This window comes from Typopeltis vanoorti, chromosome 1 (genome assembly GCF_054136105.1).
Source record: "Typopeltis vanoorti isolate ZY-2024b chromosome 1, IOZ_Tvanoo_1.0, whole genome shotgun sequence".
Taxonomy (NCBI): Eukaryota; Metazoa; Arthropoda; class Arachnida; order Uropygi; family Thelyphonidae; genus Typopeltis; species Typopeltis vanoorti.
The window spans coordinates 134,634,291-134,659,523 of record NC_143549.1 but is presented as its reverse complement, the minus strand read 5'-3'; the positions used below and the strand labels follow the sequence as shown (position 1 = coordinate 134,659,523).

Below are 25,233 nucleotides of genomic sequence, written 5' to 3'. Positions count from 1 at the left end.
TTGTGGATACTCTTATCCATAATGAGTAAGCAAAACAGTTCAAATTGTAATGGAAAAAGATCTGAGGTTCTAATTTGGTGCCCCTCTAATGTTGAATAAAAGAAATATTACAGCTGAGTAGGAGTTGGTCTTAAAATGACAGTCTTCCAAATTTTTTGCAGATTAATTCAGCCTTGGACTTTAGATCTTTTATCCATTAGAGTTTGAAACTGTTTTGCTTACTCATTATTGCATGTAAGCTGTATGTTGTTTTGCTCTGAAGATACTGGTAAATATAACTCAGTTAATAAACATCCTTTTATAATTTATATTTGTTTGATGTTGTAATACTGTTTAAAATTAAAATAAGTTATGTAGAACAGATTGTTTTGACATTCTTAACATGTTCTGCCATATTTGCACCAAATAGTCTGTTCTATGTAACTAATATAACATGAACTGTTCAGATCTTGTAAGCTTTTTTTTTTTTTAAAGAGGATGGAAGTGCAGTTTCCATATTATAAATGAAGTTCTGCAATCTCTGGCAACAAACATTTTGTTTGTTATCAGAGCAGACAGCATTATATATGATAGTTACACTGAGAGGAGACTTCTGAAATGATATGCAATAGAAATGGGGGGGGCTTGCATTAAGTCATATGTGGTCATCTCTCTCTCTCTCTCTCTCTCTCTCTCATTAAACTAAAACAAGTTTTATAAACTCAAGGAGCTATATAAGCTCATTTAGATAGCTCACTTAGAGCATACTTTTAGAAATCCATGCCCATTCCACAATTTAATGTAGTCCGTTTGTATACAGAAATATTTGACACTCAAATAGTCTGTTTGAGTGTCAAATAGTTACTCAGTGTAACTATCATATTATATATGATAGTTACACTGAGGGGAGGCTTCTGAAATGATATGCAGTAGAAATCAGGGGACTTGCATTAAGCCATATGTGGTCATCTCTCTCTCTCTCTCTCTCTCTCTCATTAAACTAAAGACAAACTTTATAAACTCAAGGAGCTATATAAGCTCATTTAGATAGCTCACTTAGAGCAGACGTTTACAGAAATCCATGCCCATTCCACAATTTAATTTAGTCCATTTGTGTACAGAAATATCCCCCCCCCCCCCTCAATTCAGCCAAAAAGTTGATGTAACAGATTTTGATGGGCACTCAAGAATTTTTATTTTTGATCATATTATCTTCTTGAGTAGGTGCACATTTATACAATTTAATCTGTATTAAATTAATTTCCAGTTTTGTATTTATTATTGTTGTAATATGTTAACATTTTGTCTTTCTTTTCTTGTAATTAAATCATCTCTGATAAGCAGTAAAGCATTTTTTTTTAATCTATAGCAATCTCCAAAAGGATCTCCACCACCTTCTCCTCCTGTAACACCTTCAACTCCAAAAAAGTCAATTTTAAAACATTCTCCAATGCATTCTCCATATTCTACTATTACTTCGAGTATTGCTCATGGTATGTTTGTAAATATAAGTGCTTTATGAATTAAATTTAATTAGCTTGGAGGTAAACACATTTTAGTCCACAACCAATTTTAGTTCATCTATTCAGTTTTTTTTTTTTTTTGGAAACCAAATGCATGTAATGCATATTTTCAAGACAAATTCTTAGTGAAACTTGTGACATAGTTGATATTTCCTGTACTTCTTCAGTGCAAACACGTAGACACAGCCAGCAGAAATACAAAATATTTTTATTCATAATAGAAACTAACAAATATTTCTAGAACAACTTCAGTTCATCTTCAGTGTTAAAAACATTCAAATATTGCAGTACATACAACAATTAGTTACCTGTTCAGGACAAGTGCTACCTGCTAGAAAGATGACATCATATAAATTGAACCAGAGAAACTACTTATGATGGATATAACTAAAAGCATAAACTTGTCTATAACAGTCTTCCACAATGTAGGCATGGGTAAACAATTATTCTGATTTAAATTACAACTGTGTAACAAGGACTGGGAGCTCTCTTTGAACAACATTTTGTGCTTAAAATTACTTCTGTGGACAAGGTACATGCTCTTCCATAAGATCCTCTGTTTGGTGTTGACTCCATGCTATGCAAGTCTAGACTTGTGAGACTTCCAATATTGATATAGTGTTGCTTTTTACAAATTTTTTTTTCTGCTGAGTAGCATGTTTGTTCAAAATAATAAATCTGACATTCACATGGCCTGATATTCACCAGATAGAGACTGATCAAGTTTACCCTTAGTGATTGACTGGAAACTAGAAATTTTGTTGATGTTAATAAAAGACGATACTTCCTCAGAATTCTAGTATGAATCAATCGTCTGCTGGATTTTTTGGTACTAATGCTCATTTAATTGCATAATAGATTTAATTTGCATGTGTCTGTGTGTGTGTGTGTGAGAAATTCTTATTGTAAATTTGAAGTAGAGAAGTAAACAGCATTTAATCTACTTAGTAAAGTTTTAACAATGACAGTCTTCAAAATGAACGACGTTCTAAATCTTCAGTGGTATTTGTTGGATCAAGGTATGTTTTTAGTCAATACGGCAGGACAAAGTACCAGATGCTATTTGGGCAAGCATCATATCTAGGAAAGGAAGACTATCTGCATCTTTGTATGTTTATGGTGAAATTATCTGCAGATAAAGACTGTAAATTTGTTGTGATAAAGGGATCAAAGTCATTTTCTGGTTGTGTCCATACAGCAAAAACATCAACATATCAAACTCAGAAAGAAGGTTGAGTAGTTGAGTGGGGTGGGGGGGGTGAAAGTATTCTTGAAATGCTTTCACTTTAGGCAAATTGACGGGTGTAGAGGATCACCCCCACATAGCTGCTCCTTCAATCTGCTTATAGAGTTCTTCCAGCTAAAATAATGTGAGTATACCAATCTAAGTTTCTCACAGTTGAAAATCTTCACTGTATCAGGAGGTATCATAATATCAAACTGATATTATGATACCTCCTGATAGTATAATATCAAACTGACCATCAAGTTGTATAGATATGTCCTTAGTTTTCATAAAATGATGTATAGAACTTCTGATTTTACTGTTCATTATGTGCACTCATGAAACAAGAAAATAATTTCTCAACTGTACAAGCATTTATGCAATTAATAGTAGGTCTCAAAGGACAGCTTTCCTTGTGGATTTTTTTTTAGCTTCCTACCTACCAACCACTAAGGATAATCTCTTCTGTTTCTACGTAATGTTTATCAGGCTTTGCATGAATAGAAATTAGTGAACAGAAACACTAAATCTCATACCAGAAGTCTCACAAGTCTGGGTTTGCACAGTATGGAGTCAACACTGAACACAGGATCCTTTGGGAGGACACATGCCTGATCCATAAAAATCATTTTAAGTATGAACTGTTGTTACAGGAGAGCTCCTAGACATCCTGATGTAAATCATAATGATATTTTATCCATCTGTAAAGCTTGTACAGTTCTAATCCTTATTTGGTCATATCTGTTGTGCAGTTATTATTTCAGTTTAATTTATCTTTCTACATGTCACCTTTCTAGTGTGCAGTACTTGCCTTGAACTGATAACTATTCAAAGCAAATTTAGCATGTTATTTCCTCTATTTTCTGGTTTGAATATTTCTTTTTATTCATGCTGGAAGACAGAGTGCTTTTTCAATTCAGAATATTTGTTGATTTCTGTATCAATAAAAATATGTACTCCCACCATGTCTTCTTGTCTACACTATATATATTTCAGAGAATTTCATTGTTATGATTGTTTTTAAACTAGATTATAATTATTTTAAAACAAAACATTAATAACGTTGATAAGAATCTCTTTGTAGCAAATTTCACTTCTTTAAAAAAATACTTATTCACATAGCATGTGGATATATTGCTGCTATGATAAACATCACTGACAAGTAGCATAAGGAGGTGGTTGTACCAATGAGTATGGCATATTTTAGACTACATGGATGGTTGTGCTAAAATTTGATTTCCTGTTTTTCAGTGTGATGTGCACCCCTAAATTGTCTGAAGATGAGTAAAATGAAGCAATATCAGAAATGTTTGTCATGGACAGCGATTTAGGATATATAAATTGCAGTTTAGTGGATATGCAGAAAAGAAGGATGTGAAACATTTAAATTGGTGAGGAGTTTTTACTGCATGGATTTTCCTGAAGGGATTATACATAGTAGAGAGTAAGAACACGTGCCTGTTTCTGAAATTGTGTAAATGCCTGATGAATGGTGGAGGAGTGAAGAGTAGATTTTTTACATGGAGAATCGTAGTGGGTGAGTTAAGAGTCTCATTCAAAAATTTCTTATGTTGACAACTCGTTTCAGAGATTTCTTTTGTAGGCAAAAAGTAATTATGTCAAAGACCAACTTGCAATCAATAAGACTATCTTAAAATCAGGATGTTTTATTTCTTTCCTTCAATACACATTTAAAAGGGGACTAAGAAAATACTGCTCTTATATATTTTATCTATATACTTTTGATATCTTAATATATTATCTGAATATACAATGACATATTCATTCATATACAATGACATATTCAACTTTGCAAGATGCAAATCAAAGCGAAAAGGTAAAAAAAGTTTTTTTTTCATTAAGCATATGATGCTTAAGGGGATGCAGATACTGTACATTTCATTCTGTCTACCTCTATATTTGAAATAATATTTGAAAATGGTAATCGAACATAAAATTTAAGAAATTTTAGTTCTTTTTTTAAATATGAGTTAAATATGAATTTAACTCATATGAAATTTAATTCATATGAAATATGTAAATATAATACTGATTTCAGTAATAATCTGTATGCATTTAAAAATGCATACAGCTTGGCTACTGAAAATAGGACACATGCCTGATCCATAAAAATCATTTTAAAACTGAAAAACTGAATTTGGAAAACCTTATTACCTCCTTAATTCTGAAGGGAAGAGAGGGGAAGGGGAGGAGTCCCCTTCCCCTCTCTTCCCCTTTCAGTGTGTTATGGCTTCACATAGCACACTGAAAAAAAATGAAAAGGAAATAAAGAAAACCAAAAGAAGAAAGAAAATGGCAAAATAGATGAGAAAATAAAAACAGGGAATGTTGTTTAGATGCATGTGGTGAACAAAAAATGAGATTCTTTCAATGTAATAGTACAAAACCACATTTAATTTTTTTCATATTAAAATTAGATATTTGTGCCAAATTTATTATTAATGAAATGAACTGTATGTTTTTGCAGATTCTAGGCTCAGGGCTGCTTTTGAAGCTATCTTCAGGAAAGCTTTAACTTTACAAGATGCAAATCCTAGCGAAAAGGTAAAAAAATGTTTTTTTTCCATTAAACATATGATGCTTAAGGGGATGTAGATACTATACATTTTTATGTGGTAGATGATTTCATTGTCCAATGACACCCTACCCTACATATTGGAGGCTGGAAATGGCTTGAAAAATTTCATCTTTGATCTCTTTATGCAATGTTTCCAAATTATCTTTCTGTTAGCCAAAACACTAATGTACAGTAAGATTATAACCTTTGAAGAGAGTAGGATTCACACACACACAAATCCTTGACACACACCAGGTGTTATCTTACTTTTCTGGAGTGTTTTTTCTCTTATACACAATGTTATCATATGATCTTATAGGTATGCTTTTATATGTTTATTTCACTAATCTATTATCCATCTCCCTTAAATCTTACTCTGTTTGCAGCAAAGTCCAAAAATGTGAATGTGAATTATCTCAACTCATGGAATTTGAATCCCACCATGGCACAGATTTTTATGAATATCTTGTTGTGAGAAGTTTCTTCATTCAGTTTGAAGCCTCATCTGATATGGGATGGAGAGTGCTATGTTGAGTGTCTAGAGCAGAGTTCTTGGTTTACTTTAACATATGTTGAGTTCGTGCACATACTAATGTGCTGTAGATTTGTTTACAACCTGTTTTGTATGGAAACTGTCAAAAAAAGGAAAAGAAAAAAGAAGTATGAGAGCAAGACATGGTGAAAAAAATTTATCTTGAATAGCATCTGTATATCGGGACAGTTAAGTTCAATTGTCATGAAAACTGTTATATATGCCTAAGTAGCAGTTTTTACGGCACAAAAATCAAATAACATCTAAGCACATCAGTGCCATGTGTGGCATTGATGTGCTTAGATGTTTATTGACATTTTTCTTGGACATTTTTTTTATTGACATTTTTCACAGTCATATATGTTGGTAATACTTCATGAGAAAGCCTGTTCCAGAGGACAGAGGCAGATGGAATAAAAGAGGAAGAGAAGCAGGTTTCTTACATTTGCAGTTTTATACTGAAAAGGGTTGCTGGGTAGCTGCTGCTTGTTTTTAACAAGTCCAACAGAAAGTGAAGGAATGATGATTGCCAGTTCATTGGAGCAGTGGCCATGGAAGTACCTGTAGAACAGACAGTGCTGAAACATTGAATCTGTGATATGGGGGGGGGGGGGTTGAAGTGAGAGAGGGATCCTCTATGAGACGAATTGCTCTTCTCTGGATAGCATCGAGAATTTTTAGGGAGATTTTTGGTGTGCCAGCCAAAACACATGAGCAGTGTTCTAACAATGTGGGGATTTGGGATTTGTATAGAGTTACTAGCCAGGCAGGCTGGTGAAAAATAGCATCTTGAATGAAGAGAATGCCTAGGTGTTTTTTTTTTTAGAAGTTGAGGACATAATTGATGTGATATGTTTGTCAAGAGAGGCTGAAGTTAAGTGTCAGTTCAATTTGATCCTGTTTGGTGATTTGTATATTAGTGAGGATAAGGGATAGGTGAGCTGAGATTCCTTTTGCAAGAGATCAGGAAAGACTAGTTTGGTATCCAGGTCCCACACTCTTGGCTTATTTAACCCTTGATCTACCTTAAGGTACTAGTGTAGCATAGCTGTTCACTCAATAGCATACTTACACTGATCTGTGAGATGCAGAATTGATGTGGGAATGGAAATGTTTTGTTATTCTAGTTGAGAGGCCACTATTTTGCTTAATGGAGACCTGAAGCACTTGAAAAAAAGCACTACATTTGTTCTTTACAGCAGGATCCCTCAAATTATCCAATTCTTAACCCACCCATGACTGATTAAGGGTTAGATAATGTAATGTGAAGATAATGTTAAATTAACATCCTTTCATGGGTGGCATTCATGTAAAAAAAAAAAAAAAAAAAAAAAAAAAAAAAACCTGCTCATGGAACTACACTTTAAACTTATTTACCATTTCCACACTTGTATCTTTCAGACAGTACATTCACCAAAACACTGTCCATAAAAAAAAAAAATTAATTAATAAAAAAAACCTTTATTTCTCACTTCTCTGCTCACTCACACCCTCCTTATGGAGCTTCTGTGGGTGACCTCTTGTTCAATCCCTGTCTGCTTCCATTATGCAAAATATCTCTTCCATATTCTTTCTTTTAAGGTTACACGGTGATCAGCACTTATATTTGTAAATTTAGGGACACAAAAATACACGTGTTGAACAGATTATTTTATTAATTACTAATAAAATAAAATTTGACGTTTCGACCCCTATATCGAGGTCATCATCGGAAGAATACAACTGTATAAGGAACCAAACTGCATGCTCATGCCCTGTACCAGTAAACTAAATCTACGTAGTTAATAAATCTTTTTTCCTAGCCTGACCTCTAGTGATAAAAAAAAAATAAATAAAAAAAATAAAAAAAATTATATATATATATATATATATATATATATATATATATATATATAAATACAACTACAATAAACTGCTAAAGTCCTCATGTATTAATATTCTTCTGGATAGTTCTGATTGTTATAAAATGATTTCTTTCAGTTGCTGTTGAATAATAATCAAAACACAACCCTCTTACCAGATAATGTAATATCACCCTTGCTCTGCAAATGGTATTCTCTCCTCTTAGCTGTCATTCCAGAAACTTGACATCACATTAATCATATGCTAACAGATGATTTCTACTATATCTCAATCTCAAAACTAGGTCCAAATCTGTGCAATCTGATCAAGTGCTTATAAAATTGATCCATAGCCTTTTCTACATATCACTGTCCTTTTTATCCCTGCCATAATCGATTGTGACATCCTCATAATTCTAGCAGTATGGCTCCTAAATTTTAGGTCCTTGTTCACCCCCCCCATGCTAGACCAATTAGTAGCACCACTCTTGCCCACTAAGTCTGTTCAATCTACCTCTAAAACCATAGCAATCTGCTCTGCTACTCATAGTTCTCTCCACTATATACCATATTAAAACAAAATAAAAGTTAAATCGCTGGCCTGGTTGACCAAGTGGTTAGCTTATCTGCTCTCGATCCAAAAGGCTGCAGGTTCGAATCCCGCCGTGGGCATGGATGATTGTGATTCTCGAAAATACTAGTGGTGGTCAATGGTAGATGGCATTGTTGTAAATGATGAAAGTAGTTGAGTTCGTTATAGTTGGTGGATTGAGTGGTAGAGATGGAGAGTCGTGGAGTAGGTACCTTCCCTCGATGAGTCTCCGGACTCCCTGCGGTGTCATGTAATAATAATAATAATAATTAAATATTAAAAAAATATATATAGCAACAGCTTCAAAACAGATGTTTTGGGGATTGTTACTGACACAAAAAAGAAAACAGTAGAAACATCACTGAAAGTCATTGGAACTAGTGACTTTCCAGATGTTGGAAGTCCTCATTCTATGCAGTTGCTCTGTATCATCCACCACTAGTTCCATAATCATGCTTTGTAGTTTGCCTTCTTTTCTCACAGAAAGCTTCATTTGATCATGGGGTAACTACCACCCAAGTGATCAAATCGGGGTCTCTCTTACCACTGAAGGCAGATTCATCATCTCATTCTCAATAACTTCCTGTGATGAAACAGTCAAATCCAATATTCTTGATCCTCATATAACCTCTGTTTCATACCACCTATGGATAGCATTGCCCCCCCCCCCTCTCTCTCACCTACCAAAAAAATTTAAAAAAAGGGGGAAGTGTAAGTTGGATGTATATTGAAGTGTTTGCTATATTTATCACCATTATCTTTGAATTATGGATTTAGTATTTGAAAATATAAGAAATATTTAACAAAAAAAAATTATGCCAGTATACTTTGACTAGGTGCTATATGATGACATAAATTGATTCATGTATGCTTGTTTGAAATATTTCAGTTTTAAATTATTAATAACACATGAAAGTAGTAATTTAATGTATGAGTTACCACATTTCATAACTCCTCCTAATTTGTGTTTTCTTCTTACTAACAGTCAAACAGTGGTCCTCCTACTCCAAACATCCCAAAGAGAGTGCAGCTGGTAAGTGTGTGTATGTCTGCATGTGTGGAATGTCTGTTATTCCTGTAGCAGTTATGTTTGTTGAAATTCTATAATTTGTCTTGTGATTGCAGCATGTATTAACAATGTGTGCATTAAGTTGGATTTCATTATATCTGGAAAGTTGTAGTATTCAAATTGGTCTGTGAATACCTTGCTTACTATATTCTCTAAAGTATTTAGACATGCCTGTGATACTCAAGAATGCAAACAGAAATAAGTTATCAATGTAAGAAGCTAAATTGGCATAAATCATAAATTGCATTTCAAAGCCAATAAAAACTTTCAGGTCAAATCATTAGCTATGTTAGTCACATGTTGGCACGATGTTGAAAATTAATTGAAACTTGTAAATTATCCATTGGCTTGGAAAAGATGAAAACAGTGTTACATTAGTAGAGAAATGATTTGATAAATCAAAGAAATACCAGCAAATTATCCTTCAAAGGGTTAGTCATCCTGTCTGTTATCCCACTCTATGAACACTAAGATAGAGGCTAAAGCATCCATAATGCTTTCATAATCATTAGACCATTGCATAGTTGATTCTCCTGAGAAGTCACAGTGCAAAATGTGTTTAAAGGCTGAATAATATTCGAGGGAGAAAGGCAAAATCTTTCCAAAACAATCGATATGTACAAACATTTATTAAATGAACAGAGAAACAAGAAATAGTTGAGTAGTATTGTAATCGTGCCTTTTGTGATGATCAGGTAAGCCGATGTTTTGGAGAGATTTTGCCTTTCTCCCTTGAATATTATTCATGAGGAAAAGATAAAATTTCTTCAGATGTCATAATATCGATTTTCAAGGAAAGATTTAGGTTTTTGTTACCTGCGGATACGTAGTTATGTAGTACATATAATTTTTCTCATTTAAAAATATTCAACAGATTTTATTATTTATAATAATAATAAATATGAACCTACTTAAAACTATCATATTAAATTTATTTTATAATGTTAAACTTCTGCCAGATAATTTTATTTTATTTGGTACTTTCCATAGTTAGCATCTGTTGTAGATGCGTTGTATTATGTTATTTAATTAAATCTGCATAAATTTTAGCCTTTTCCATTGATGGTATACTGTGCGGAGAGAAAAAAGCAATTGATTAGCTGTTTTATCAAATAATTGCATTTATAAATAACATTGTTTTGAACTGAATTAATGTAAAGACTTAATTGAAAAATTGTTAATTAAAAACAGATTATAATTTTAGATTTACATTAACTTTTGAATGCACTTTACATTTGATGTAGTTTGACATGTTGATGTTTAAATGTGTTTGTTTGATGAGACAAAAAAGATTACTTATTTTCCAAGTTTTCTTTTTTTAAAAAAACACTTCATTGATAAACCACATAATGTTAACTTACTACTATTGTTTCACAGTTTAAAAAACAAACTGGAAGTGCAATGCTTGTGAGTGGATCATCTGTGAAAGAGAAACATATGATAATGAGGATATTCAACTATTAACAATGGTGTGTATATGTGTGTGTGTATATATATATATATATATATATACTCAATGGACAAAACATCAGAGATATACTCAATGGACAAAACATCAGAGATACCTACCTAATAGTGTGTCAGTCCTCCTCTAGTGTGAATAATAGCCTGTATACTCTCTGAGGCATTGGCTCCACCAGATGCCAGAGGTAATTCCAGCCATGCCTGTTGCAGCATTATCCACAGCTGTGCCTTAGACACCAGTCTTGGGTACATGGATCTGATGTCTCACTCTACAGCATCCTAGAGAGATTCATTTGGATTTAAATCCAAGGACCTTGGGGGGGGGGGGGGCACCGGATGGTCTCAAACTCAGATGAGTGTTCTTCCGGCCATGCCTGGGTGGTTGCAGCCCGGTGGGGCAGCAATTTTTCCTTCTGAAACAGACCATTGACTGAAGGCCATGAAAGTGCATAGATGATTAGACAGCACATTCTAGTAGCTCACAGCATTTAAGGACCTCTCCTCATTTAAGGACATGCTACAGGACCTAATGTGTCATATGAGAAGCTCCCCAAACCATCACAGAGCTGACCTGGCACAACAGGGTCATGGTCTTATGCTATTGATGCCACGCTTGCACCCTCCAATCGGTTCCTTTTAAAAAGGAACTAATGTTCCTTTTTTTAAATTCACATATGTTTTCACATATGGAAGTGAGACTTGGGTATTCAAGAAGACAATAAAACAACAGATAGAGGACTTTGAAATACTGATGAAATGTGAGCCCTGAAAATCTCATAGACAGAGCACGTGACAAATGCAGAGTAGTATAGAGAATGAAACATAGAAATCTTTATTGCAGGAAATGATCTAGAGAAAGATGAGACTAGCAGGACAGAGGACACTAACAGCTTTAGAAGGAAAAATTATGGGAAGAGGATCAAGAGGTAAAAAAGGACATGGTTTGATGATATAAGATCATGGACAGGATCATGTGACTTTACTGAAACAAAAAGAAGAGCTACCAACAGAGAGGACTGTAAGGACATAGTGCTGTTGCACCCTCACATTGAGGAAGCTACATGATGATGATGATAAAAAGGAAGAAATTGAGAGAAGTTATGAAAGTCAGAAGAAAAGGCTGTTGGTTTCATATTTTTTTGATTGTCTAAGAGGGATGCTCAATATCTTAATTTAAAAATTGTTGGAGAGTTGTTAGTAGAATTTGCAGAGAACTAGTTAAGATTAAACAAGTTTTGATCATTTCAATTTCAGAAGAATAAGTAATGTTCTTCCTTAATTCTGTTTCACGAAGAAATTAACATGTGTTCTCATGATTGGTAAACACAAGAATTCTTATCATTCAGATTCTTGGAATGTGCCTTCAGGCAGGAGGTGGTGGGGGGGGGAGTATAGGATAATTATTCTACACGAAAAAGTTATGCCATTATTAATTTCCAATCAACAATTTTCCTCAAAATTAATCTGCTGTCTGTGAAGATTCCAATATTATGAGATATCTTATATTTCTTATATTTCTGTCTTTTAATGTGCTTTTTACTGTATCAATCCATTTACATCTTGATCTTCCTCTGGGTCTTTTTCCTCCCAACATGGCATACTTGTTTTGCTAGTCTTTCCTCTCTCATTCTGCTCAGGTGGTATGGTCTTTTTCCTCCCAACATGGCATACTTGTTTTGCTAATCTTTCTTCTCCCATTCTGTTCAGGTGGTATGGTCACTTAACCAGAATGGGAGAGGAAAGATTAGCAAAACAGTTGTGCCACATTCAGAGGGAAAATGGCAAGTTCCTCATTTTTAATGCGATACCGCTATTGATGCCATCTGTTCACTCCCCTAATCTTTCTTAGAACTCTCATATCAGAGGTCTCCAATCTTTGATGAAATTTTTTATTTCTTACCCATCTCTCAGATCCATAAGTTAAAATTGGTTTGCACACTCTCTTGTATACGGCTAATTTATTCAGCTGACTTCCCACTATACTAGCTCTACTACTTCTGATGTCTATTTTCATATTTAATTTACTATCTTCACTAAATATTGTGCCTAAATAGCTGAAATGTTTTACTTGTTCTATAGGTTCACCATTCAGGATGCAGTTGAGGTTTCAATGTTTCTGCCCATTTTCATTGTCTTTGTCTAAGATTGGGAAGCCCTGATGTCTGGATATTTAACGTACATTTGGGTACATTTATTGCTGATTTTTATACCAAATTTATTACAATAGTTATTGAATTTAGTCAGGGAATCTTGCAGACTTGTACTGGATTTATTCAGAAGTTTCAGTAAGGAAATACCGTGAGTAGACATATTACTAACTATTATAATAACGGAATTAACTCACGTAAATTATTCTTTATTCGTAGAATTTTTACCTGAGTACCACAGGCTTCATCAGTACAAGTATAAGGCTAATTAAACAGACAGTAACTATTATATTCACAAATTATATTTATGAATTGTTATATTCGCTGCCTAAGTAGCTAAAGTTAAATTTCCTAAATTTATTTTATTATTATTTTTTTTTTAATTATTTAAATTATTTAAATTTAATTTTTTCTTTCAAATTATATATATATATATATATATATATATATATATATATATATATATACAGGGTGTTCGGGATAAATTTGACAGTTTCATAAGGAAAAAGAAAATCTTCTTTGTATCTATTAAATTTAATGAATTGACAAAAAAACATTACAGGCAGAGTTAATTACAATACTATCAACAAGATTTACTCAAAATAACCACCATTAGCATCGATCACAGCTTCAATTCTGCTTCGGAACCTCGAACAAGCTGATGCTACAGTCTCCCTGGGAAGGGCCGCAAAAACTGTTTTAATTTTATCCATTAACTGGGCTTTTGTATTACTGGAAGTGCGATTGGTGTCTTTTTCAACTGCGCCCCATACAAAATAATCCATGGGGTTAAGGTCTGGGGAGTTTGGAGGCCAAACATTTGGACTGGTGAAGTCGTAGAAATTTTCAGACAACCATTTTTGACTTTTCCCAGAGGTGTGGCAAGGGGCCGAATCCTGCTGCCATACATACGGCCTACCATTGTTATCCAGGGCTTGACTACAGTTAGCAACTCCACGAACAAAGCCCGAATTCCAATGCCAGGGTTCTTCAACACCTGTTCCTGCAGATTTGCGAGGAATTCTGCTGTACGAACGCAATCAGATCGTCTGCTAGGGATCTTTCTTCTTGCTACATCCTCGTAGTCACCATTGCAAGTCTCTAGTTCATGCCTGATTGTTTTTACTGTATTCAGGGAGCATTGGGCAGCAGTCGTAATATCCTTATTTTGATGGCGGGCACGAATCATCATGATACAAGTTATTCTCTTCCATGATTCAGGTGGGTTCCAGCTATCCATCCTTTCTGACATCTTGTATATGAATGAAGAAGGGTCCAAACTTTTAAATGAAGAGAAGTGTGTGTTAATACATGTAACTTACGGAAAAATATAATTAACTATAAATATGTCAAATTTATCCCGAACACCCTGTATGTGTGTATACAATTATATGTTAGGAAAGATTTTCTGTTTTATAAAGTACTATCTCCCACAAGAGGAAAAGAAGTAGACCAATGGATCTGTTTAGGTTAGGGGGGAGTGAAGTAATGGTTCACATGTTTCTTTGTATAGCCATTCCATTAGGAACAGACTTTTGTGAATGACTTTTGTCTTGTTCCACTTAACTCTGTGTCTGGTGTTGATGGCATGTTCTGCAATTCCAGACTGTTCGGTTTCAAGGTACTGGATATACGACTGGTGTTCTTCTAAACGGACCTGAGCAGATCTTCCTGTTTGTCTGAAACATGATCATGCCATCAACACCAGACATAGAGTTAAGTGGAACAAGACAAAAGTCATTCACAAAAGTTGGTTCCTAATGGAATGGCTATACAAAGAAACATGTGAAACATTACTTCACTCCCCTAACCTAAACAGATCCGATGGTCTACATCTTCCCCCCTTGTGGGAGATAGTACTTTATAAAGCAGCAAATCTTTCCTAACATAAAATTGTATACACATATATATAATTTAAAAAAAATAATTAAATAAATTTAGGAAATTTAACCTTAGCTACTTAGGTGGCGCTTTATGAATATAACAGTTATTGTTTAATTAACCTTATACCTGTACTGATGATGCCTGTGATACTCAGGTGAAAATTCTACAAATAAAGAATAATTTACCTGAGTTAATTCCGTTATTATAATAGTTAGTAAAATGATTTATTCAGAAGTATGACATCATCTACATAAAGTAAAGAGCTGAGATTAACATCGCCAATTTTGATATCAGATTTAATACCACTTTCCTTCATAATGTGATCCATGTAGATAATGAATAACAGTGGAGATAATGTGCACCCTTGTAGTACACCTGATTTTACCTCAAACCATCATCTTGTACCTCCTCCAATTCTAATGGCTGACTTACAGCTTAAATAGAGACTATGTACTGCTTGATATAATGTCCCATTTACATCATATAACTGTAGCATTTAGAACAGCTTTCTTTCCACATTGTCATATGCCTTTTTCAGATCGACAAAACTTAAATACAAATCTTTGTTATATTCCCATGATTTCACAACTATTTGTCTTAAAGTGAAAATCTAATCCTGACAACTTCTATTGGCCTGAATCCAGTTTGTTCTTCACCTGGACCATGAGGACAAACAGCAAACACATCATCTATATAGCGAACCAAACTGTTAGTTTCTAGAAATTCTGTAAATTGGCTGGGATGGGAGCTTCAGTGACCATGGTAACTGCTTCAGTGAATTGGCTGCCATCATTCCTCCACTTTCTGTTATATCTGTTAATACAAGAGCTGAAAGTGAATCACCCTTCCAGTTTTTCTTAGCTGTTTCTCAAGTGATGATTTAACCCTTCAATCATATCCGACTCTTGGTAACTTTGTAGGCAAGTGTCTTGCCACAAAGTTTCTGGTGAGATTTTTATAGGGTAGTTCACATTGTTCTCCCCCCCCCCCCTCTTTATCTGGGCTTGGTACTGGCATATAGCTGATGAATCAGACCTATGACTGGAACATAAAGCCTAGTTAGCCGAGTGGTTAGCGTATCTGCTTTCCAGCCAAAAGGTTGGTGGGTTCGAATCCCGCCATGGGCATGGATGTTTGTGATTGTCTGTGAAAGTACTAGTGGTGGTAGTCGGCGGTAGATGCCGTTGGTGTTAGATGATGAAGGTGGGTGGAGTAGTGAGACGAAGAGTTGTAGAGTAAATGCCCTCCCTTGATGAGTCGTTGGACTCCCTGGAGGTGTGATGTAATAATAATAAGTATTCATTGCTGTAATCAATGTATGTTCATGGAACCAGTTTCCTTGTTCTGAGGGACTAAAAACTAGAGTTTCCGGATGGAGAAAACCCTCGACCTCCTTATGAGACAGCTAACTCACCTTTCGTTGAAAGAGACCAGATAAAGCTGCCTCACATCATGGACAGAAATCAAACCTAGGTCTTTATGACCAAAGAGCTTCGTCTATACCGACTGAGCTACAGAGGCTGTTTCTTTCTCAAGAATACATGCATAAATCTTACCAGGAGCACTTAATGGGGGAAATACTTCTGAAATTCTTACATTTAGTTCTGTTTCCCTTTTTATAGATAGATACTATGAGAGCTCTATTCCAATCATCTGGAATTTGACTCTATGGCCAGATTTCATCTACTCCAGCTGCCTTTTCACATTTCAGGTTTTTGATGACTTTTTTCTACTTCAAGTATGAATATGTATTCATGACTGTATTCCTGTTGGGAGTTTTTTACGATCATGCTGACACTGCTTCTTTCATTTAGCCATCTCTCAAAATAATTGCTCCATACATCAAGAATATGATGTATGTTGGGGTGCTTAAGGGTCAAAGCTGCATAACTGAGAGGAGACCTCCACATAGCCTTTAAAGGAATACAGAGAACCAGGGCTTCTGACCTAATGTCCAATCTTCACCTTCTCATGGTGCACTCTGTTAGGTATCTACCTGGATACTGAATGAATGAGGATGTGCTGGCAATTTGGGATTTAGCCGACCAAATTGTATTCTTATTGGATTAAACCAATATACAAAATGATGGTACAACATGACAAAATTTCATGCCGGCTGGGGCATCGCCCGGTTAAACAGCACCTTTCTGAGCAAACAGCGAAAAGTCAGCTATTGGAACAAATCTGAAAACACACTCCAACTCAACATCACCAGAGTTAAAGATCGGTACTATCAACATAAGCCTGAAGACAACAGAAGCCTGAATGGCAAAGAAATTGAGCTAGCTGAGGAATTAGATAAGTACCAGATCGACACAATAATAGGGGTGACTGAAACAAAAAAGACAAAAACTGGTGTGATCTTTCTGAGCAATAAATACAAAATGTTATATTCAGGCAATGACAATCAAGGAAAAGAAGGAGTAGCCATAGTATTCAACACTAAATACGAGGCTAATCTTCTTGAATTGCAGGCAGTCTCAAATAGAGTGATGTGGGCAAATATCAGAATAGGGAATTGGATGAGACTTATTTGTGCCTATGGTCCCACAGAAGACTCTACTAAGGTAGAAGTGGAAGAATTTTTTGAGGCTCTAGAGAAATCTACTGACACAATGAAAAGGAAAAGTTGGTCCTTGTTGGGGATCTGAATAGAAGAGTAGGAAATGATTGTCAGACATACCAAAATATTTTGGGAAAATTAGGAGAAAAGAGCAAAGCTAATAATAATGGCAAATACCTGTTGAATTTCTGCTCAGGACATGGACTAGTTATTACTAACACCACATTCCAACATAAAAATGTGCAAAAATTCACATGGAGAGAAGAGGCAAGGAATAAGAAAAGTCTCCTTGACTGTGTTATTGTTGATAATGATGTTTTCTCCCTGGTGCAGGACATCAGAGTGTACAGAGGATTTGAAATTGGAAGTGATCACTATTTAGCTTGAGCAGGATAAAATTGAATTTCATATTGAAAAGAATAACATGTAAGAAAGTTTCAAAGCGAATAAAAGTTGAGCAGCTCTCGGATGCAAAGATTATTAAAGAAAAAATGAAAGAGTTTGAGAACAGGAACCAAACCTTGGGGATTTAGTGGCAAGCCTTGAAGAAAACCTTGATTGATTCAGCCAGAGAGGCATGTGGTGAGGTTGTATGTAAGTTTAAAAACAATTAGAACTACATGGTGGACCTGGCATATAAGTCAGCTTATGCTCTTAGAGAATATAGAGACAAATGCAAGAAAGCTAAACACTGTGTAAAACTAGCTAAACAAAAGTCATGGGAGGACTTTGGCAAGAACATAGAAATTAAATATCAAGAACTGGTAAGATATTCTGGAGGTTGTTGAAGAAGCTTAGAAATTGAGGAAAGAGTGCTGCAAAGGAAGTTAGAGATCATAAAGGTGACATGAAAATGGGAAAAAAAGATATCCTTGAAGTATTGAGTAATTACTTCGAAAAATTTCTAAATGAAACAAGCAGTGATTACACAGTGGTAAAAAACACTCAACAGGCATACAGTCAGGAATTCATATCCATACTTGTAGTAAAAAAAAAAAGCCATCAAAGGCTTGAAACGTGGAAAGGCAGCAAGAGTAGATGATATTCGACAAGAAATGCTGAAGTATGATGGTATAATAGTCTTGCAGTGGTTGCACTGCATAGTACAGAAGGCCTGGACAGAAGGACAGATTCCTAATGATTGGAGTAGAGCTCTAATAGTACCTATATACAAAAAGGGAAATAAAACTGATGTGAGAATTACAGAGATATTTCCCTGCTGAGTGTTCCTGGCTAGATTTATGCAAGTATACTTGAGAAACGGTTGAGAAGAATTGTGGAAGAAAAGTTTGGTGAAGAACAAGCTGGATTCAGGCCAAATAGACGCTGTAAGGATCAGATCTTCACTTTACGACAAATAATTTAGAACACATGGGAATATAACAAGGATCCGTATTTAAGTTTTGTCGATCTTGAAAAGGCATATGACAAGGTGCCAAGAGAGAAGCTATTCAATACGCTTCAGTCATATGGTGTCAATGGGACATTATATCAAGCAATACTTAGTCTTTATTTGAGTTGTAAGCCAGCAGTTAGAATTGAAGGAAGTACAGGAAGATGGTTTAATGTTAAATCTGGTGTGAGACAAGGATGTACATTATCCCCTCTGTTATTCATTATCTATATGGATCACATTATGAAGGAAAGTGGTATTAAACATGATATCAGAATTGGAGATGTTAATGTCAGCTGTTTGCTTTATGCAGACAATGTTATACTTCTAAAGAAATCCGCTACAAGTTTGCAAGATTCCCTGACTAAATTGAATAACTGTTGTAATAGATATGGTATGAAGGTCAGCAATAAAAAGACAAAAACAATGAAAATAGGTAGCATCATTGAAAATGTCAACTGTGTTGTGAACAGAGAACCCGTGGAACAAGTAAATCATTTCAGCTACTTAGGCACGATTTTTATTGAAGATTGTAAATTAAATATGGAAATAGACAACAGAATCAACAAAGCTGGTATGGTAGGAAGTCAACTGAATAAATTCATATGGAATAAGAGAGAAATTAGTCAGAAGACTAAATTAGCTGTATACAAGACAGTGTTCAAACCAATTTTAACTTATGGATCTGAGAGCTGGGTTAGAAGTAAAATACTGGACCAAAGACTAGAGATCATAGATATGAGAGTCCTGGGAAAGATTGGGGGGCATAAATGGCAATATCATATAAAAAAAACGAGGATATTAGGAAAGAACTCGATGTTGTCAGCATCCAGGAATGCATTAGCAGAGCTAATCTCAAGTGGTATGGTCACTTAAGCAGAATGGGGGAGAAAAGATAGCAAATCAAGTGTTTTCTGCCAGGTTGGCAGGAAAAAGACTTAGAGGAAGACCAAGATGTAGGTGGATTGATACAGTAAAAAGTACCTTAGAAGACAGAAATTATCATATCCTATACACATTGATGATGTTTGAATACTGCTGCTTCTGAATACTAACCTTTTCTTAGAAGTTTCTTCTGTATTGTATTTTAATAATTTTACTCTTATTAATCTCTTTTACTCACTGTAAGAGAGAGCAGGAATATATTTTCATTATTCAGTCTTTGTAATTTTATTTACTGTTATTTCTAATTATTTCTTCTTTCTAATTATTTCAGCCAAAAGAAAGAGTCATTGATATGTCTCCGGAAGAGGTAAATTATTAATTTGTTTTATCCAATGCCATCTTTTAAATAGCTTAATATTTAGTCTTTCAATATCTATTTTTTGAGTAGAAATAATGGCAACATAATATAATGAACTAACATATTTCTAGGTTAGTTCATTTCTAGCTTAAACGCCCCAGTACCAGTTTCTGGGTTATCATATTGATTTTTTAGCTTTATTTTAGGTTAATTTTTTACATGCAGTGATAGAAAAGAATTCATTAAATGAAATCATATCTACCACCAAGAAGTGATAATACAGAAAAATGCACTTTCAATTCTTCTTTCTTATTTTTCATTTTGTTTGTAAAACTGTCTTAACCAGACTCCATGCAACATGGATCTCAAACTTTTCACTCAAAGCTGTTGCTCATATGTAGTTCCATATATATATGTCGCAGGGAAATGATGAAAATGGGGATTTGATCAAATCCCTAAGGGATATGATCAATTTACGGAAGATGTTAAAATAACAACTCTGTGGGGTGATTTCCCTGAAGAAAGTAAGTGATTTGATCAAATCCCTTAGCTGTTTTAGTGATTTGATCAAATCCCTTAACTGTTTTAGTGAAAAGATGAAATAATATTGTTTAGATATTAAAAGTATTTATTAAAGATGAAATAATATTGTTTAGATATTAAAAGTATTTATTTAGTAAACCATGCATTATTAAATGTAGAATAGTTAATACAACAAATAGTCATTTAAGCTGATATTTTTAAAAACAAAAAGGATATTTTTGTGAAATTTTAAACATTTTTCGTGGATACAAGCTCCCCTCTGGCGTCCGTGCCAGCCAAACATTACGCGAGGAAGGTTGTGTGCATTTTTATTATTGTTTTCTATATTTCGAGTTTTATCAAGTACCTACCATAGAAAAATGAGTTCAGATATAGAAAAAAATCAAACTCCGACCGAATTTGTATCTGAAGAACAGTTCAATGAAACTGTCAGGACGTTTTTGAACAGGCGGCATGAAAAAGAAAAACCTTTGTGGACTCGCGAAAGGATAGAAGAAGCTGTCACAATTATTGAACAATTTAAATTAGCACCACTACTTAAACTGCAACGGACACATAAACAGTACTATTATGGAAAAAAAATACGATGTTATGGAAGTAGGTACTAAAAAATCTTTGATTTTGAAGAGAAAGTCTGAATTCGATCCAATTGTGAAAATAGTACCAACGGAAAATTTTTACCACATACTTCGGGAAACCCATCAGTCAACTGGCCACAGAGGAAGAGATAAAATGCTGTATAGTTTGAAATCGAAATACCTACTTCAGTTGTACTGGAGTTTTTAAAGATGTGCACGGTATGTCAGTCTAAAAAAAAATTTCCAAACAAAGGAATCATTGTTTGCCCAATTGTATCTAGCGACTTCAATCATCGTGGCCAAGTCGATTTAGTTGACTTACAGTCGACACCAGATAGAAATTACAAATGGCTATTAAACTACCAGGACCACACGACGAAATTCACTTTTCTTCGACCGTTGACTACAAAAAGAGCTGCTGAAGTAGCAATGGAGCTATTAAAAATATTTTTGGAAGTAGGTTGTCCTCATATACTACAAAGCGACAACGGCCATGAGTTTACGGCTGCTGTCATACAAGAATTAACAAGCCTGTGGCCAACGTGCAAAATTGTAAATGGTAGGCCTAGACATCCAGCTAGTCAAGGATCTGTTGAGCAATCAAATCAAGATGTTGAAGCTATGTTACGTGCTTGGCTAATTGACAATGACACAAAAAATTGGGCTATAGGTTGTTACTTTGTTCAATTTCAAAAGAATTCCTCTTTTCATCGAACCATTAAACGATCACCTTACAAAGCTTTATTTGGAACAGAACCAAAATCAAGACTCCAATCTAGTCATATTTCGAAAGAGTTGCTTGAAAAACTTATTACTGAAGAGGTCTTGGATCTACTTCTTATTCGGCAGGGACCATGACATTATTTTAACACCAGAAGACTTACCAGCAGCTTCCTTAGAGAACAACAACAACAACACTTCAACTTCAAAAGATCCACCAGCATCTGAATTAATTGATTACAATGCTTCAACTTCAAATGATCTATTAATAGTTAAATCAACCAACAATAACACTTCAGTGTCACACGATCTACCGGCAGCTGATTTACTCACCAAAAAGGCTATAAATTTAGAGGATCTACCAGAAATTGAATCAATTTCTTTATCAACAATAAGACAACTCGAACCAGTTAACAACTCTACTTCAACTCCTGCTTCAACAGTTAAAACATCTGTAGTGTTACTTGCATCAGAAGGGGAAGCAGCTGTCAGCGACAGTAAAGCATGTTGTGTTGTTTGTAGAATGGAATCTACTGGAGCCCATTCATGTGACATTTGTAAAAATCCGGTGCACTCAATATGTGGGAATACAGTAAGAGAAGAAGGATATGGATCGAAAATTCTATGCTATTTATGCCAAAAAGAAGAGAGCATTAAAGATCAAAGGGAAAATGCTGCAAAACACCTGAAAAGATCAGCTGAAAAAATGAAAGGAGTTTCTTTGAAGAAATTTAAAGACGTGTTAGTGAATTCCACAGTTTTAGTGTATGTACCTAAGGTAGATACAGGCTCATTAGATGGAAATAACATCATGGGGATCGTATTAGATATAAAAAATAATTTATACCAAATTGGTACCTCAGTTGGAATTATAAAAGATTGGCTACCTAGAAACGCTCTTCAAATAGCTACTACAACATTTACCGAAACAGTTCCACAGATTAACCTAAGTCTGCGTGAGATTGCAGGAAAATTATCCGTATTTGGAGGTCAAGGATTTAAGAAGCGTTCCTGTGAGCAATCCAAATTACAATGTAAAACAAAAAGATGTGCCTGTAAAAAAAGTAACGCACTTTGTAACTCGAGATGCCACAAATCAGCAATGTGTTTTAATAAAAATGAATAAACATTATTATTTATTAATTACATTCACGAAAAATGTTTAAAATTTCACTAAAAATATCCTTTTTGTTTTTAAAAATATCAGCTTAAGTACCTATTTCTTTTGTTAATTAGTTTCGAATAAATAATTTGTGTTTCAATGACTATTGTTGTATTAACTATTCTACATTTAATAATTATTTCATCTTTTCACTAAAACAGTTATGGGATTTGATCAAATCACTTACTTTCTTCAGGGAAATCGCCCCACAGAGTTGTTATTTTAACATCTCCCGTAAATTGATCATATCCCTTAGGGATTTGATCAAATCCCTATTTTCATCATTTCCCTGCGACATATATATATCTTTACCTCACAGAAACATCCATTTAGTTTAGTATGTCACCATCACTGGATGCAGATTTGATCTCCTATTGTCACATAACAGATGACAGTCGTCTTCATTTTGCCTTGATATGTTGGACATCTGTTCATTACATGCACTATAAGATTTGTCAAATGAAGAGGAAGAATATATAGCTTGCTATCATTTGGCAGAACTATGAATAGCATTTGAAGTCAGTGAGAGAAGGCCATATATTGGAGAAAGAGGAAATGTGATAGCTCAGACCATTGAGATATTCCTCACTGGCAGAGAAATTTTAAGATAGAATGTAGTCATCTGGAGAGAAAACTAACTATCCTTCTACATGGGGAGAAAGGTGACAATTTTCTGAACATATCTCTCATCATGTATCTTAGGAGCAATCAACTACGATAGAAGCCAACCACCTTTTAATTGGAGTTAAAGTGGAATTAAAAAAAGGAATCAGTTTGAGTTTAAAGTTACCAAGGAATATGATCTCACTGTTTGACTGAATTGTCCAGGAAATTAAGGTTCACAAGCAATGAAGATCATCTACCACCTAGTAAGTCTAGTTTTGCATTTACTTCAACTAGGAAAGTATCTTTTTTTTTTAGGAGAAATACTCACTGGTTTTGCCAGAACTTACAAAAGGTCTTAGTGAGCCTGTATATTGTATTTCATTGATCCATTAGTGGCCCTAACTAAGAAATTTCATTAAATTCGATTTAGCCAGTGTGGAATTATCTGTCAGTTTAAATCATTTTGCCAATAAAATGTGCCAATTAAAACTAAAACTGAATATGTGCCCATGTTCTTGTGTGTTGTGCCAAATTTTATTAAGTTTCATTTATTGAGAGCAGAATTATTGTAACTTATAATTTTTGATACATATTGCTCTTTTTGCCACAGAAGAAAGAAAATGGAGCAACAAAGTTAGACATGATAGATATTCAAAACACAAAGTTGGATGACAATTTGAAGATATGATATGATGCAGATAATTAAGAAATAATGTCTTTGAAAGCAGTATCTGTTAAAAAAAATTTCAGTAATTATTATATAAAAGAACATGTACATCCATTGCTTTTTTTATTTTTTTATTTCAAAGTTCAAATTTTCCTGAGAGCTTATGAACTCTCAGTAGGTCTATATATAAAAATACTGACATGGGATTGCGATGATTGAAAAAGAGTTTTTGTCCTCTCACAATTTTAGCTCAGTCTCTGATGAGAATCAACAGTTTGAATCAGAGTTGTCAGGCCAGTGAAACCTAATTCAATCACTAATAAAAGACAAATCTCTAGTCACTAAAAATCTCACATAATTGCGATTTTATTATGTTTGTTTTTTATGTTATTTACACTGGGTGTAAATATCATAAATAAGGCTTAAGTTTCATTATATATGATAGCATTATCTAAAAATATATATGTATTTGTTCACATTTATTAATGCAGTTGTATACATTAGTATTACTGCAACTACCATTTGGTTAAGCAGTGTCTATGCAAAGACTTAAATGTATTTAAGTAGTCGTCTTGCTTAAGGTAGTATTGTAATCCTTATGGAATTGCATAGAAATGATATATGTATATTATTATATGCTTATTTATAATAGTGTTCCTATTCCACATAATTAGAATGTACAAGTACTAATGGCAGCCATGTTATTATTTGAGTTTCACTTTGAATCTCAGTAATGGACATGCGCATTAGTTGTGAGTTTTGGAACAATTGTTGCCAGGCAATAAGAATGCCAGCAAGAGCAAGCATATTAGAAGAGAAAGCTACCTATTAAATTCTGTAATCTTGGTTTATATGTAAGTTTTTATATGCATCTTTATCTGTTCTTCAGTGAGGAACTGTGAAGTTATTGAAGTACAATGTATC

The 25,233-nt window shown here is 34.3% G+C and overlaps 1 protein-coding gene across 1 annotated transcript in view; it reads left to right on the top strand.

Moving 5' to 3' along the window:
• Positions 1–25,233, top strand: part of LOC150110452 (chloride channel protein 2-like) — a 528,627-nt gene that overhangs the window by 444,253 nt on the left and 59,141 nt on the right. Inside the window, exons 19-22 of the mRNA XM_090399378.1 lie at positions 1,349–1,472; positions 5,216–5,292; positions 9,256–9,303; positions 20,007–20,042. Of these exons, the coding sequence (XP_090255504.1) occupies positions 1,349–1,472; positions 5,216–5,292; positions 9,256–9,303; positions 20,007–20,042 (285 nt within the window). The remainder of the gene's footprint in view (positions 1–1,348; positions 1,473–5,215; positions 5,293–9,255; positions 9,304–20,006; positions 20,043–25,233) is intronic.